The sequence below is a fragment of the Benincasa hispida genome, chromosome 1, assembly GCF_027475165.1.
Source record: "Benincasa hispida cultivar pf3 chromosome 1, pf3_genome.v1.1, whole genome shotgun sequence".
Taxonomy (NCBI): domain Eukaryota; kingdom Viridiplantae; phylum Streptophyta; class Magnoliopsida; order Cucurbitales; family Cucurbitaceae; genus Benincasa; species Benincasa hispida.
This window is the reverse complement of record NC_143478.1, coordinates 2,890,474-2,906,658: the sequence shown is the minus strand read 5'-3', so window position 1 is coordinate 2,906,658 and position 16,185 is coordinate 2,890,474. Positions and strand designations below refer to the sequence as shown.

Sequence of the window (16,185 nt, the reverse complement as noted above, 5' to 3'; positions counted from 1 at the left end):
CCTGATCTTTCAATTTTGTAACAATTTAGTCCATGAACTTTATTATGTAACAATTTAGTCATTGTACTTTAAAATTTGTAACAATTTAGTTCGTCTTGTATAAATTATTGTTAAGATTTAATGAAATTTCTTGCCTAAATAAATCATTAAACTAATTAGAGACTCTATATTTTTTATAAAATACAAAGTCTACGTCATAAAAGAATAAAAATTGACATATAATTTTGATAAATTTGTTTGCATAAAGGACTAAATTGTTACGAATTTAAAAGTTCAGGGACTAAATTGTTATAAAATTAAAAGTTTGAGACTAAATTATTATAAACTAAAATTGAGGGACTAAATTGTTAATTTCATGAAATTTGAGGGATGAAAAATGTTTTTTTTTTTTTTAAAAAAAAACCCTAAATCACGTGCTTTGCGCGTGCCATTTACCTTCCCTTCAGACTCTACACTGAATAATTAATAAGTTCGTAGTTCGAGTAATTGAGGAGTCACCGTAAGAGAAGAAAAGTTAGAGAAAAATGGCGCTGAGGGCAGCCGTTCTTCGCCATCTTCGAGTTCCAGTCCAATTCTTTGCCCTAGCTCGCCGGGAATGCCAGGCGCCGCTGTGTTCCGGTGGATCTCTTCGGCAATTTTCATCTCACGACGATCACTTGACAAAGGACGAGGTCATCGAGAGAGTTCTCTCGGTTATCAAATGCCACCCCAAAGTCGATCCCTCCAAGGTAATTCGATCTAATCCCTTCCTTTTCGATTGTTTTTTCAGCTTATTGGGTTAGTTTTTCAAGACGGTTGAAACAAATTTTGCCGATTTAGGAAATGCGATCAGAATAGGTTGTAAGTGTAGAAAATCTTAATATGCCGATTCAGTGATTTCTATTTCTGACATGCGATCGGTTTTTAGTGCTTTGAACACCTTTCGATGATTTCCAATTCGTTTGCGTGCTTCCATTTCATGTGCTTTATCTATGCGAATTGGTAACTGGGATCTTATTTGATTTTCTCTTTACTGATTGGTAGTGATTCGAGAGACAAAATATATCTCCCCCCCTCAAACCATAAGTCGCGACGATTTACTACAGGATAAACTGTTACTCTAGAAAGTGGGTTTTAATAATTTCTGCTAAAAGTGTCATTTCCCCTGCATATTTGATTCGACATCTTTTGGAATTTTTGCTTAATTCGAGTTTTGGTCGGTTGCTGTATTGCATTCAGTATCTCTCCCTTCGTTATGTGGATTGCTTGGCTTGGTTTACGAGTGCTTAACAATTGGTACCTACACTTTATGAGTTCGTGAAAGGTTCCTTGTCTTATACATTTTGGATAAAATTGATGGTGATATCAAATCATAATTTGTCGAAGTGGAAGGGTTGTTAGTTCTATTTTAAAGGGTACATTTTGGGTAATGTATTCCAACCGAGCTCACAAGACATGAGAGCGTGGCTTTGCACATAAGCATAAAGTATCTTTCTCTTATCTTGTTCTTGCCTCTTTTGCTTCCTTTTTTTTCTCACCCAACATATCATCTCTTCTTCTTCTTTATGACTAATCTTATATATTGTAATGCCACTTATTCAAAAAGGGAAAAAAAAAGTGTTTTCTTGTCTCACTTGTCCCAGCCTTGGTCACAGACTCTATTGAACTTTTGCTTCGTGCACTTCTAAGAACTTTGGTTTTTGGTCTTTTGGTCACTGTATTGGGATTTACCTCCGAATGACTTGACTTTGTCATGCTGTATTTCTAACATATTCTCGAAAATCAGGCTATGCTATAGTGAATATTACACACTATTTTGAAATGTTCCTAAGAACTCAGCTATGATATAGTTAATATTAGTATATTACATACATTTTTCGGGCCAATCTTAAAGATTAGGGACCAGGCCAGCTAATATGTGTCCTCCAGTTTCTATTGTTATTTTATGGTCACTTGCAAGCAGCATCTCTTTCCTACTAAACTTCAAATTATAGCTTGGCTGAAATGTTGCTGCAATTATCGAGTTTTGTGATCTTTATTTGCAGGTGAGCCCTGATGTTCATTTCCAAAAAGATTTGGGTTTAGACAGTTTGGATACTGTGGAGATTGTAATGGCCTTGGAAGAGGAGTTCAAGTTAGAGATACCAGACAAGGAGGCTGATAAAATAGATTCCTGTGATCTAGCAATTGAGTACGTATACAACCATCCAATGGCTAGTTGACAAAGTACTAGCATCTTTCTCTATTTCTTTTTTGGTATTTTTGGAGTATGTTATTCAGTGAAAAAATTTTCATCTCAACATTGTTCTTTTGACCGTTCTTGGGTGTTTGTTGAGAGTCGTGATCCTTTACACTGTGATGGAAAATAATTGTAACTGCTTGGAACATAATACATTCTGTCCAGACAAATTTTCAGGGCACACAATGGTTATAACTTTAAACTCTTGCTATTTCATGTGATAGAAAGGGGTTTGCATCTTAACATCTATGACATCTTTTCATCCTGCCCATATGTTTTGCCTTTTGACTGAGAGGAGCTTAGAAACCAAAACACTTGAATCTTAAGGATAACCAAATTGATTGCTTTGAAAGTTTATCTTTTCTTATATACCCCTTCCATATATTACCTTGCTGTTGATACTCCACTTGAAGAATTGGTTTGCCTTCATCTTCTCTGCACTATTTTAATATAAATGTGGCCGGTTTTGCCTTTTGCTGTCGATACTCCTTAGCTTTTGCTTAGTTTGGGTTCAAGCAGAGATCATTTTCCTCCAAACTCTGATCTTCTCTTGATGCACTGTTTTGAATATAAACAATTACATGTTTAGATTCTTGAACTTTAAAGTGACTAATAGATCCTTAGATTTTAAATTTTGTGTTTAATAGGTATGTCCACAAACTTCAATTTTATATCTAGAGGATTTGTTAATTTTTTTTTTAAAAAAATGTAGAATTGTTAATGGTTAGAAACTTATTAGACACATAATTAAAAGTTGAGACCTATTAAATACTTGTAAAGTTGAGGGACTTATTAGACATAAATTAAACCATTTAAGATCTATTAAATATAAATCTAAAAGTTTAGGGACTAAATTTGTGATTTAATGATGACACTTTACCTTCAACGATTGATGTTCGGTAGTTTTTGCTTAGAAGCCTCATTGTCTGAATTGATTGACTTGCAATGTAAACTAATTGGATGATGCTTGCTTGTAATGCTTGTCATGTTCATTCTGTTTGGTAATTATAATGAAAAACTTCCCCAGTTGGGTGTGTATGTCAATCTGTATGAAGTATATCGTAGTTACATGTTAATGCTGAGTTCCTTTTTAAGTTTATAGAAATATTTTATTTATACGTTTTATTGATAAATAGGAAATTAGAAGCTATAAATCATTAACTTTAGTATATGATTTTGTCCCTTAAAAATATTTAACTGTACTTATATTTATAAATTACGAACTAGTTTCCAGTGTGTGATTTCTTAAATCTCATATTTCATTAACCAATAATATTTTGGTTATGATAATGATTTTGCTTTTAATTTTCTAATTTTGATATGTATTTTTTTTCTTCCCAACTTTTTACTATAGAAAGAAGAAAAAAGTCGTTTAAAACTTATTTTTTTTGTTTAAATTTTAAAAACTTGATTAGTTTTGAAAGTATTGGTATAAAATCGATAACAAAACAAAGGAACTTATAAGTTAATTTTTAGAATAACCAGGTAAATAGCAGTAATTACACTATCATTTGGAAAAATAGCAAAAGGCGAAACACTTTTGAATTATAGCAAAATGCATGTAGATCACGTGAGAAACTTTTAGAAAGCCTAAAATGCTCTTGTCGTTTCTTTTAATTATAGTATAATTAATTCGACATCCGTATAAATGAGATGGTAATTAATTCTTCAACTATATAGTCCAGCAAATTTTCAACGCCAACTAACTTGATTATTTTATGGATAATTTTCCTTAAATCAATTTTCCTTAAATCTTGAGATTTAACCGTTATAAATTTATGTATCAAATTTAACAGTTATTTTGAATTTTCAAATTTTCTACCACAACTAATTTTCAAATTTTGATTTGAAATTTAAATTATCATATTATATTAATTATCCTAACTGAAATTTATTGTTTTTATTATACTTTCTATTAATCTTATTCAAGATTTACAGTTTTAAAATATTTTTGAACATTATGTTTATCATCCTTTTGTTTCAAACATAAAATATTAGAATACAACACGTAGCCTACCTTTCTTCATCATCGGGACGTTTTCTTCTTATTGACTATTAAACAATTAAGAGTTTTGTTCGATTGTAAGTGGGATGAAAGTAATTACCATCATGACTTCCGATTTATTGAAGTTTCTGTTGCTTCAAATATATCTTTTAAACATCTTGTCGATCTAATCCAATATAAGGTTTTTCCAACTTCTGAATATATTATTTTTAGGTAACAATGAATCGGAATGGCTGCAGAAATCCTAATGTGATTAGAATAGTGGAAGACAAAAAATGTGTTATGGTTATCTTTTATTTCAGATTCTTCCTACAATGATGTGTGTTTTGTTGACCATGTTCCATCTTGTCAACCAAATCCTGCAATTACATTGTATACTGGGTCCAACAACAATGAAATAAATTCCTCCAAAACCTCCAATAATATGACTCATATCATTGACCTAGTAGATTTGGATTCGTGTGCAGACAACAACAAGGAAGGTTCTATTTTTAAAACAGCAAGGATGCAGGAAAGAAAGCTATGTACTTGCTTGCTATTAAACATAGGTTTGAATTAGGACTGTTCGCTCGAATCAAACATCTCTTGAACTTTGTTGCAAAGACCCTTCTTGTAGTTGGTATCTTAGGTCGTTTGTTTATAAAAAAAAAAAGTGGGTTATGGATTGTTCGTAAGTTTAACGATGTTCATAAATGTTTTATTGACATTGTTAAGGATACTCATAGTCAGGCGAATTCGTGGATAGTATCTGAGTGTATGAAATCTGTTTTAAATATGAATTCCATGACCCCATGTTGTCCATATGATATCATAAGTTTTATGAAAAGGTAACATGGGGTTAATGTGAGTTATGATAAAGTATGGAGAGGTTGTGAGCTTGCGTTAAATTCAATTTGGGGTAGCGGTGTACATAGTCCGGGTTGGGCCGGGTTGGAAGATTTTGGTGGACCAACCCAAAAATTCGGGTTGCCTAATAATGAACCCTATTAGTTCTTTTTTGGAGGGTCAACCCAACCCAAAATTTCCGGGTTGGGTCACCGGTTTTTTTTTTTTTTTTAATTTGATTTTTTTAAAACTTTTATATATATATATATATATATATATATATTCTAGTCGGGTCGGGTTGACCCGACCCTGAAATGGGGTAACCCTAGACCCAACCCGAATTTAATATTTTTTAACATTTTTAACCCAACCCAACCCAAAATAAAATCTAACCCAACCCAACCCTTGCAGTTTGGGTTGGGTAGTCCGGGTTGGTCGGGTTACCGGGTTTTTTGAACACCCCTAATTTGGGGTACTCCAGAGTCATCATATGTGCTACTATATGCATTCTTTAATGCTTTGATTAAAAAGAATCCAGGTGGGTTTTCAATGACAATTATAGTGTAATTAAATTTAATGCTACATTGTACTTATATAATGTAAAATGCAGTTATGAGCTATGCTACCCTTGTCTTTTATTTTTTATTACTAGGAACTTATAAAGCACAAGAAGTAAATGATGATTATATATTCAAGTACTATTTTATGGCACTTGCTGCTTCAATTCATGCATGGGAGTATTACTTTTCGATCATATCAGTTGATGGTGCGACTTTGAAGAACAAATTTTTTGGTACTTTACTATTTGCGTGTACATTGGATTGTAAATCACAAATTGTTCCCCTTGCATTTTCTATTGTTGATTCAGAGAATGATGATTCATGGTGTTGGTTTTTTCGAAATTTAAAGATGCTTTTGGTGAAATCTTGTAATTGTGTCTGATGGTCATAAGAGCATAGCAAAGGGTATAAGTGTTGTATACAATTCAGCCGAGCATGGATTGTGTGCTTTTCACCTATTTAGGAATCTTAGAAAAACTTACAAGTCAGCTCCAATTGAACAACCATTCCATATGTGTGCTGGGCCTATACGACTCTCGATTATGAATATTATTTAAAAGATGCTTTTTATTCCGGTTTGCTATTTTTACAAATGGAAAGTAGGGTTGCTAATTGTCCAAATGAAAAGTTAAATAACGCTATTTTTTCTTGTTATCCCTAGAAGAATTAGAGAAGGGAAGAAAGAAAATGGATCGACGTAGAGCTGCAAAATCAGCCCCATTGAAGGATGCTACAAATACACCAATTACTGGTATATCGATTGACGCAGTGAAGGGCAAAATGCCACAAAAGTCTTAAGAATATGTTGATGAGAATGACCCATCCTTTGACCTTCACATGAGTCAAGCATAAAAGAATATGATCAATGATGAATACACTATTTTGGATTAAAGTTTTCCAAGAATGCAACTTCTGAATTTATGTCTTTTGTTTAGACCAACCTCTTGGCTTATGTTTTAATTATAGTTAATGCATTTTATGGTCCTTTTATTTTGTTTTGTTTTAATTATCCTATCAATGAATTAAATAACAGTTAGTCAAAATTGATAATTAAATTAAACAATCTAATTTGACAAATAACTATATATTATAATAGTTTTAGAATGATGGTCCATATTTTATAAATTTCACGTCGTTTAAAATTATGTACAAATACAATCGACAAATGTATTATCATAATTGAAGGAATGAGCAAGAACATGACCCATTAAGGGGAAAAAAAAAATTCTAGATTTCTTGAGTGAAAATATAAAACAAGAAAAGTGTTATTGTTTACTTTCCTAAGATAGAAACACAAAGATCATGAAAGAAGTGAAAAATCTTAAAGTTGTGATAATTACAGTGTCATACACATTTAAAAAGCAATGTTTTATACATAGTTATATATGATTATGTTGTAACAAAACGATGTGAAAACGTTAAATGTGATAATTACAGTGTAACTAAATATTGCAAAAGTACGACGAACAACATATAAAAGATAGTAATAATAGATGGAAAATTAACGTCTATTAAAAAAATAACAAATTTAATAAGAACTTGGAGCAAATAAAACCATTCATAAATGTTCCCAACGAAAAATATGAGGTAAAAGTGCAAAACCAACTAAAAACCCAAACTCAACCAAGTCTTCCATGACCTACGATTTTTACATGACCTATGATTATAACCTATACTACCACAACGAGTACAATGTACTATTTTTCTATTCTCTAAGCATGATGGGATTCTCTTTTTCCTAGGTCTTCCAGCTGGGCGTTTGACTCGAGGAGGACGAATGAGATCATCATTCAAATTGCATAGTATGAATACTTTAACTTTATGTAGTGATGTAAACAGGATCAAGTTAATAGTATATAGCCTAAATGGTTTATAAGTATATGGATGAAATTGGGTATCTCATCCTGGTAACACTATTGGATGTAGCCCATTTTGTATAGGTAATACAAATGATGTGATCTACAGATCATTCATGTAGAGACATGTGAGTGGAGGCATCCTATGCAATGAGTTTGCCTATAGACTGGACCATGAAATAGTCACTTTTCTTTATAATAATCGTTTATTGTTAAAACTGATTATTTCATACTTAAGTAACTTGATAACTCGATCTTAATCCTGCGCTAGCTATAAAATTCTGTTTATTCGAGATTATCCTTTGATCTGCATGGGTGAGAGTAGTCTAACAGCATTGCTCAATAAGCCTTCCATTTTAGGATAAAACCGGATGGATAGTTGGGGACATAACTCTGTAAGATGAAATTCACTCCTACCCATTTTAGGGTTAGCAGATAGGTTGTTCTCTTAAAGGCTAATTCCAGGTCTTTAATAATTGGAGCATCGCCTTCTCGTGATAGAGAAGGACATGATTCATAAGTAGTATTATGAAACAAAATTGTTCATTAGAGTGTCAGTGGGAACTTAAGGAACAAGATGTTTTTACAGGGGTAAAACGGTAATTTTGACCCAGCTGTAATTACGAACAACTTGTGAATGATCAATTTACTGATTATGGTTTATATGGACAAAAAAATATCCACAGTGAGGAGAGTGCAACTATTGAGCTCATGATCAATTTGATTAAAGAGTTTGATTAAAGAGTTTAACGAATAGTAATTAATTTGATTAAAGAGTTTTAACGAATTAATTACAGATCGTTGGAGCTCATGATCTATAGGTTCATTAGGTTCTTTTACTAGCTCATTAGATTAGAATAACAAATTAAGTTGTGATGTATGAAATTAGGGTTATGAATTTGAAATGTTCAAATTCAATTTTTAGGTTTTCGATTGATTGTATATGATACAATTATAAACGTTTAATTTAATTGAAATTAAACAAAATTGGAAAATCAATTAATATTTAAATTATGATTTAAATATAAAATTGATTTATTACTGATATTGATATTTTATTAATGTAATATTTAGACATTAAATTAATATTGTTAAAAATCAATTAAAACTAGTTTTATTTAAATTAATTATTTTGAATTAATTTTATAAAATTAATTTAAATAAAATGATTTTTTTTAAAATCGTTTTAGGTTAATGGGTTTTCCTATTTTTGGGAAAAATCCACTAACATGTTTGTTGGAGAGTCACCAAATTCCATTTCTAGTTTTAATGATCTTCAACCTGGAGCTGTTCTTCATGCAACCCTATACATTTGCATGAATTCTTCTATATATAGAAGCTCCATGCATGAAGAACATTAAGTAATTCGTTATTGCTGAAGTGATAACCTAAAAACTCTACATACCTCCCTCACTTGTTCTTCATCAATTCAACTTGATTTAAGTGTTTCCACCACACGTTCCAGCTTGATAGTTCTCCTGATGATTCAAGCTCTTTACTGGTGTTTTTCAGCTAAATTCGTGGAGAAATCTTCAAAGGTAATATGTGTTTCGAACCCTCTTATGAATATCATATGAACAACATGCTTAAAACTCAAATTAAATGTAGTTTAAGTGCTTATTTATTCTGTAGCCATCATTAAATGACTAACGAAGCTGACTTAAAGACGACAAGCAGACACAATATAGGAATCTCACGGTTTAAACCAACAGAAGAGACAGTAGAATATGTTGACACATATCCTTCACCCACTTACTATGAACTACTTCCCTCATTCGCTTTGGTCTTCATCTATGACGAACACTTTTTCGTGTGGAGGTCACTCCGAGGGTGACACGAAGTGCTGCATGGATCTCACGGTGGGAATTATGTAGGGACGTGAGAATTGAAATCAATATATCATATTCTTGGTTACTTCCTTTCATTCACCATGATTAATTCACGTAAACACTTTCCGTATGGAGGTCACTCTCAGGGTGACACAAAGTGCTGAATGAACCTTTCGATGTGAATATCTTGAGAACATGAAAATTTTAAAATCGAAACATCATATTTGATTTTAAAGTGAACAACTACCCCTATTCACCAAAAACTCAATTCATGTAAACACTTTCCGTGTGGAGGTCACTCCCAAGATGACACGAAGTGCCAAATGAATTTTTTATTGTAAACTCTTAGGGATGTGAGAACTAGAAATAATCATATCATATATGTTTATTAATTTTCCACTGAAGTGTTCTAACATATCATATACGTTATTTGATTTTCATTGAAGTGTTCTAATAGTATATCATATATGTTATTAAACTCCTATTGAAGTGTTCTAACGATTAAACAGGGTATTCGTTTCTTAGGCTTGTTTTGGTTAATTAAATAACCTAAGTCTAGGCGTTTATCCAAGTATAACTTTTATCATTGGATTTAACTTATGATGTCTAGGTGATAAACTAGTTTTAAAACCTCACATCGCTCACGTATTGCTCATAAAATTGGTTAACAACGCTCAATAATTCGGCCATAATCCCCACGTAGGAGGTGTTTCATAAACCATCAACTTAAGTACCTCCAACCTTCGACATGATTATATACCACTTCCGGACTGCAAGTAAACAATCAAACAAAAGACTTGAACCGGACCAGAATTTCTGAACAAGCAAACAAAAGCTTAATTATTACAAAACAGCAAAAGAACAGCTTCAAAACCACTTTCGGACTGCTCGAACTGCTCCAAACCGAACCCAAAATACTTGAATTGGACCAGAATTGTTGAACTGGACCAGCAAAAAAAAAACATTTGAGGCCAAATCGGATAGGACCTCAAGAAAATTGGTCTAATTGACTACTCTTGCTAGCTCTCGCTAGTTCTGGTGTCACTCGTTCATCTCTCGCTAGCTCTGTTGAAATCTCGCTGAAAACCAATTCAAGATTCTCGCTGAAAACTCGATCTCTCGCTCCATGCTTGAAATCTTGCTCGAACTCGATCTCTTGCTCGAAATTCCATTAAAATCTCGCTCGAAATAGAAATCTTGCTCAAACTCAATTCAAAATCTCATTAGAACTTGAAATCCCGCTCGAAAATTCCATTGGAATCTCGCTTGAAAATATCTTGCTTTCGCTCAAAATGGAAATTTCACTTGAAACTTGATCAACGAGATTTGAGCAAATGCTGAAGAACTGGAATCTACAGCTCGACCTTCTTCACTTGTTTCTTCAATTACAACTTAATTTCAACTCTAATGACTCCATATAAATTATAGACTCTTATGCACACATATAAGCTCATCAAATAAGAGTCAATTACAAATTTAAGCAAGAAATCAAAGAGAACATAAATGCCAAAACTAAAAAAAAATAAATAAAAAATAAAAAATCAGTGCACCATTTTCATATAACTCATGAAAAACACCCACCACACCAAAAATTAAACCAAATTGAATGCCTAAATGATGCTCTGATACCAATTGTAAGAGTATATTAGCATGCAGCGGAAGAAACAAGGATCAATAAAGATTCTAATTCATTCATTTTGGCTATAACTAACGCATGCTCATACAATAATAAGAGGGTTGAAGAAATACCTTTGTAGAACCTTTATAATCTCGATTTTCAGTTGCAAATCTTCTCCAACCACCTCAAGATCTTCCCCACTATCCTTTTGGAGCTTTAGATTGAGTTGTGGGACTCAAAATAAGCTTGAATGAAGGGAACTTGGAGAATAACTCACTGCAACAACCTAATTGAAGAACATTCTTTAATACGATTTTTTTATAGCACAAACTCTATTGTTGCATCCTTCAATTTAGAATCTTCTCTATTTATTGCAAGACTCTCATGCAAAGAAGATAACTACATGAGATGCAACTCATGCTTGGATCATTGAAGCTTGAGTCAAATGGGTTATAAGAGAGCTAGTTCATGATAGTGGAGAAATATCATTTCTCAAATTTGTGTTCTTTCCAAATTTTCCAATATCAAATTGATTTCTAAAATCCATTTTAATTTGAGAATTGAAAAATTTATTAATTTTATAAATTAATTTTTCTAAATAAAATTAATAATAAATAAATAATTAATTAAACGATTTAATTAATTATAATTAATTTAATATCAAATATTAAATTAATTTTACACAAATTTCATCTTCATGAATTTAATATTTAAATCATATTTAAATCATATTTAAATATTAATTAATTCTCAAATTCTGTTTAATTCCAAAATTAAACTCGTAATTACATCTCATATAATTACTAATTCCCTTAATTCTAATTTGAACATTTCAAATTAACTTATCACACTACTCTAAAGCTGATACATTTATGAGCTATTAGGGGAACTCACAGACCTACAGATCATGACCTTCAACGATCCGAGATTAATTGCTAAATTCTTTACACCAAATTAACCCTCATTCGTTAACTAACGGGTCACTCCACTAAAGCTCATAGTTGCACTCCCCTCATTATAAATATATTATGTCCACTTGATATAACCATGATTAGTAAGTTAATACTTGTTAATAATAACAGTTGGGTCGAATGTCTGTTTTACCCCCGAGATTATCTTTTGTTCCTTAAGTCCCACTGATCCTCTAATGAACAATTGATTTGTGATCCGATTAATAAATCGAGTCCCTCTCAGATCAATGAGAGGGTAGGGCCCCTTGTTCAAAACGCGGAGTCAACACTTAAGGAAACAACCTCTATACTGGCCCTGAAAGCGGGTAGAAGTGAATTCCATCTTGCACCCTATGTCCCCAATTATCTACCTGGTCTTACCTCTGAAATGGAGGTTTATTGAGTCGATGCTGTTGAGCCAACCCTCACCTATGCAAATCTATGGATAATCTCAAATTAAGAGGAGTTCATAGTTAGCTCAGGATCAAGGTTAAGTTACCTAGGTCGTCGCTTTGAAATAGTCAGTCTTAAACAGTAAACAACATTATAAAGTAAGAGTGACTAATTTCGTGGTCCGATCTTGTACAAACCCATTGCACAGGACACCCTCACTCCTTATGTCATAACATGTACGAATTAGGATCACATCCTTTGTAGTATTTTACAACTCTTTGTAACAACTACAAAGTGGATCACATCCAATAGTGTTACCAGAATAAGGCACCCAACCTCATTCATATACTGTAGATCATTTTGTCTATTTACTTGAACCTGATCCACTTTTATGTCTCTACATAAAGTTCAAGTACTCATGTAATAGTCATGGGTCTTTTAGTTTATTGAATTTCTAAAACGAAATAAGCAATACATATATTCAATAACAACTTATTGAATTTTCAGAATAAGTTTTATTGTTTACAAATCACGAGTTTTAGGACATAAAAATCCATCAGTATTTAATGCCAAAATAAAAACGGGATAAACCTACAAGGAAAATCAGAGGTAATTGAGGTACTGAAGGAGAGACTTGTAGGACCCCTTCTAGAAAAATTTAAGAAAACTCCATTTGGTCACTTCCTTAACTTCTCCATAAAAATCAATCTTCCCAACTGTTGGTGCACTTGATTCAGAGACAATGCAAGCCTAGATCTTCCTCACTATTAAACTTCTTAATAGGAGGGAGGGTGTTAAAATTTTGCCTTAGAGAATTTGCTCTAATTACAGGCTTAAATTGTGGACCTTTGCCTAACATAGTTAGGGAGAAGATTAAAGACTTGTATTTTGAGGGAGAAAAGATAGTTATGAGATGGTTTGTCAATCTAAGCTTTAAGGTTAGCAAAGGTGGTTTCGATAGTCACCAATTAAAAATGGCGCAGTTATATATCCTGGAGAGTTTCCTTCTGCCAAAACAGGATATTGTATATGTAGACATCAAACATATCTTGATGGTGGATGATGAGGAGCTTTTTAGAAATTATCCTTGGGGTAGGTTGACCTTTGACCTTCTGGTTGATGTAATGCATAATGTCGTATCTGCTAAGTGTGTTACAGGATTGACATTATGAGGGTTTGTATTCCCAATCATAGCATAGGCATACAAACATACCTACCTTTAGTACTGGTCAAAACTGCTTTGCAAGGAGAGTTAATATGAATCTGCCAAGAATAATAAATTAGGCTACTGATAGCCAACCAAAATGGAAGGACTTGAAGATGAAGGTTTTCGATTCACCCGAGGTAACATTGAATTACATACATAATGCATAACTAAAATGTTCACTAATAGTTTTTGTCTCTTCATTATGTTTTGTAGCTCGAAATTTGTCCACTCTTAGCCACTCCAAAAGAAATAAAAATTCCATGGTTTGAGTCATTCCTGGAAGAAGAGAAAAAGGTAATCCAAGAAGTTGAACTGGAACTTCAAAAGCAAAAACAAAAAATGCATGTAATAGACCTCACGATTAATAGAGGTCTAAATAAATCAATAGACATCGAACATATTACAGAGCAACTAGAAAGAATGGAGAAACATCAAGAGATGATGAATCAAACAATTAATGAAAATCAATAGATTGTGACGAAGAACCAAGACTCCCTGAGGCAACAAATGATTGAATTGATGGATAAAATCAACCTGATATTGGAACAAATGAAAAGAATGGAGGAGCATGGATATACTCAAAATACTGGTGAAGTCTTTGTGGTACGTTCTATAATTACAACGTAGTTATTTAATCCATACAAAAAGTTGAATGACATTTACATACAAACAGGCAACATCTGAATTCACAAAGAAACTAGATAATATGGAATATGATAAAAGAGATAATCAAGACAATCCAAATCTTGACACAACTTGTGGGGTTGAAAAATTAAAGCTAAAGAGAGATGATGAACATGAAGGAGGTGGAGGAACAAGGAATAAAGAATGACAAACCATATTGCCTAATATGGTAACCCAACAACCGCAAGAATCTAAAGCGAACGAACCAGAAGAGTCAAAGGCAGAAGGGAGAGGAAACACATGCTACAAGGTAATAAAATGCTAATAAACTGAACTTTATAGTTTAAATCCTAACAATACATGATATCTTGTGTACTATTTATGACATGTAATAGCCTGCTAAAGATCCAGACGATATAATCAACAATGTCATTAGATCAATAGATGAGGAGGAGGTAATTGAAAGGTTATCGAAACACCAGAAAGGAAACTCTATTATGAGGGTATAAAAAGATTTTGTTTAAATTATATAGTTAAACATGTTACTAAATGAAAAATTAATAAAAAAAATTTTAATTTACCTACTGATAGGATGCGATGGTTGATTCGGTTTTCTAGAGCTTTCTTTCAATTATCCCTGCAGCATGCAATCAGTCACTACTTCTCATGTTCTATTTTGCCTTCTCTTTTACCATCACTTTTAATAACAAATACAAGATATTGTTTTTAAAATGGATTCATATATTCGGTTGGTGGTCCCTAAAAAATCGGACAGGATCTTATTTTAAAAAAACTCAAAACAAATATTAGGTATTTTGAATATAAAAAATCTCACGTGTAGTGAAGAATATGTATATCGAACCTTCTTTTTAGCGTGGAAGATCTCAAGAATAGAGAGTCGTCGTCGAAATCCTAATCCATTAATTTGTTCAGTTCGAACACTGTATACGGTCGAAACACCTCGTATCGACAGACGGAGCACCTATAGACCTTCAAGAGAAGAAACTTAAAGATGAAAAAACCGAAGCACATCCTATCGACGGCCAGAGCACCTCATATGGAAGAGAAGAAGCTTGAAGATGGAAGGGTTGGGAAGAGAAAAAGTTAGGATGGGGAAGAGGGAAATTTCGTGGGAAGAGAAAATGACAAGAGGAAAAGTTGAGTGTAAGGTTAGTTTTTGGGGAAGATAAATGTGCAGTGGGTTTTAAAAGCATATTGGTACTTTTGGATGAGTATAATTAGAGTGTATCTAAATTTTTGTCTTGTCAAACATTGTATCTATGTGGTAGGGGTAGTTTGGACTTTTAAATTTTTTATTTATTATTTTTAAATTCCGGTTTGCTATTTTTACAAATGGAAAGTGGGGTTGCTAATTGTCCAAATGAAAAGTTAAATAATGCTATTTTTCATGTTACCCTTTTATATTTCAAAAATCAAATGGTAACTAGATGGGATTTAGTGTTTTTAATTTTTTTTTAAATATTAGTTGTGTAAAGAAATCGAAAAATCATTTCAATATTTAAATTTTCTAATACTCTTTTTTTTTATCTACGAAGCTTTATATATTTATCTATTTATATAAACTAGTAGAGGACATGTGCTCGCACATTATTAAAAAACATAAATTATAAAATGAACATAGTGTTAATTTAATTTAAATGGTATACGTCTGAAATGAATTTTAAAAATAATAAAAAAGATATCAGATAAAATAATATATATTTTTTATTTGGTTATATTGAATTATAAAATATGATGGAAGTAAAATTTTATAGAGTGAAATATAAATGGTTGAGCAAATTTAAAATCTCATTGATTTTAAAATATAAATGTTAGGCACGAAGTCCGAAAGTAATAAGAGAGAAAATAAAGTAAAGCATTAAGCAAATTTTTTTTAAGATGAAGTATTGAATAAAGAAAAGAGTGTTAAGCTAGCAACTCCTCATCGTTAATGGAAAAGAAGGGCTCATCTAAAATAATCATAAAATTATTTTATTTTATTAATTAAAAAAAATGTTAAAAGAGTCGAGTAACATACATTATATTAGTGAACGGCATAAATTTATTCTGTCGTATGAGAACAAATTTATATTATAGAAT

At 32.1% G+C, this 16,185-nt stretch overlaps 1 protein-coding gene across 1 annotated transcript; it reads left to right on the top strand.

Moving 5' to 3' along the window:
• The first annotated feature begins 425 nt into the window (after positions 1-425).
• MTACP-1 (mitochondrial acyl carrier protein 1) lies at positions 426-2,461 on the top strand. The gene is made up of 2 exons (XM_039024410.2): positions 426-728; positions 2,025-2,461. The coding sequence occupies exons 1-2, from the start codon at positions 525-527 to the stop codon at positions 2,199-2,201; spliced, it is 381 nt and encodes a 126-aa protein (XP_038880338.1). The 5' UTR covers positions 426-524; the 3' UTR covers positions 2,202-2,461.
• The last annotated feature ends 13,724 nt before the right edge of the window (positions 2,462-16,185 follow it).

Coding starts and splice junctions, on each gene's coding strand:
- MTACP-1 (XM_039024410.2), top strand. CDS start 525: ATGGCGCTGAGGGCAGCCGTTCTTCGCCATCTTCGAGTTCCAGTCCAA. Junction 729..2,024: donor CCAAAGTCGATCCCTCCAAG/GTAATTCGATCT, acceptor CTTTATTTGCAG/GTGAGCCCTGATGTTCATTT.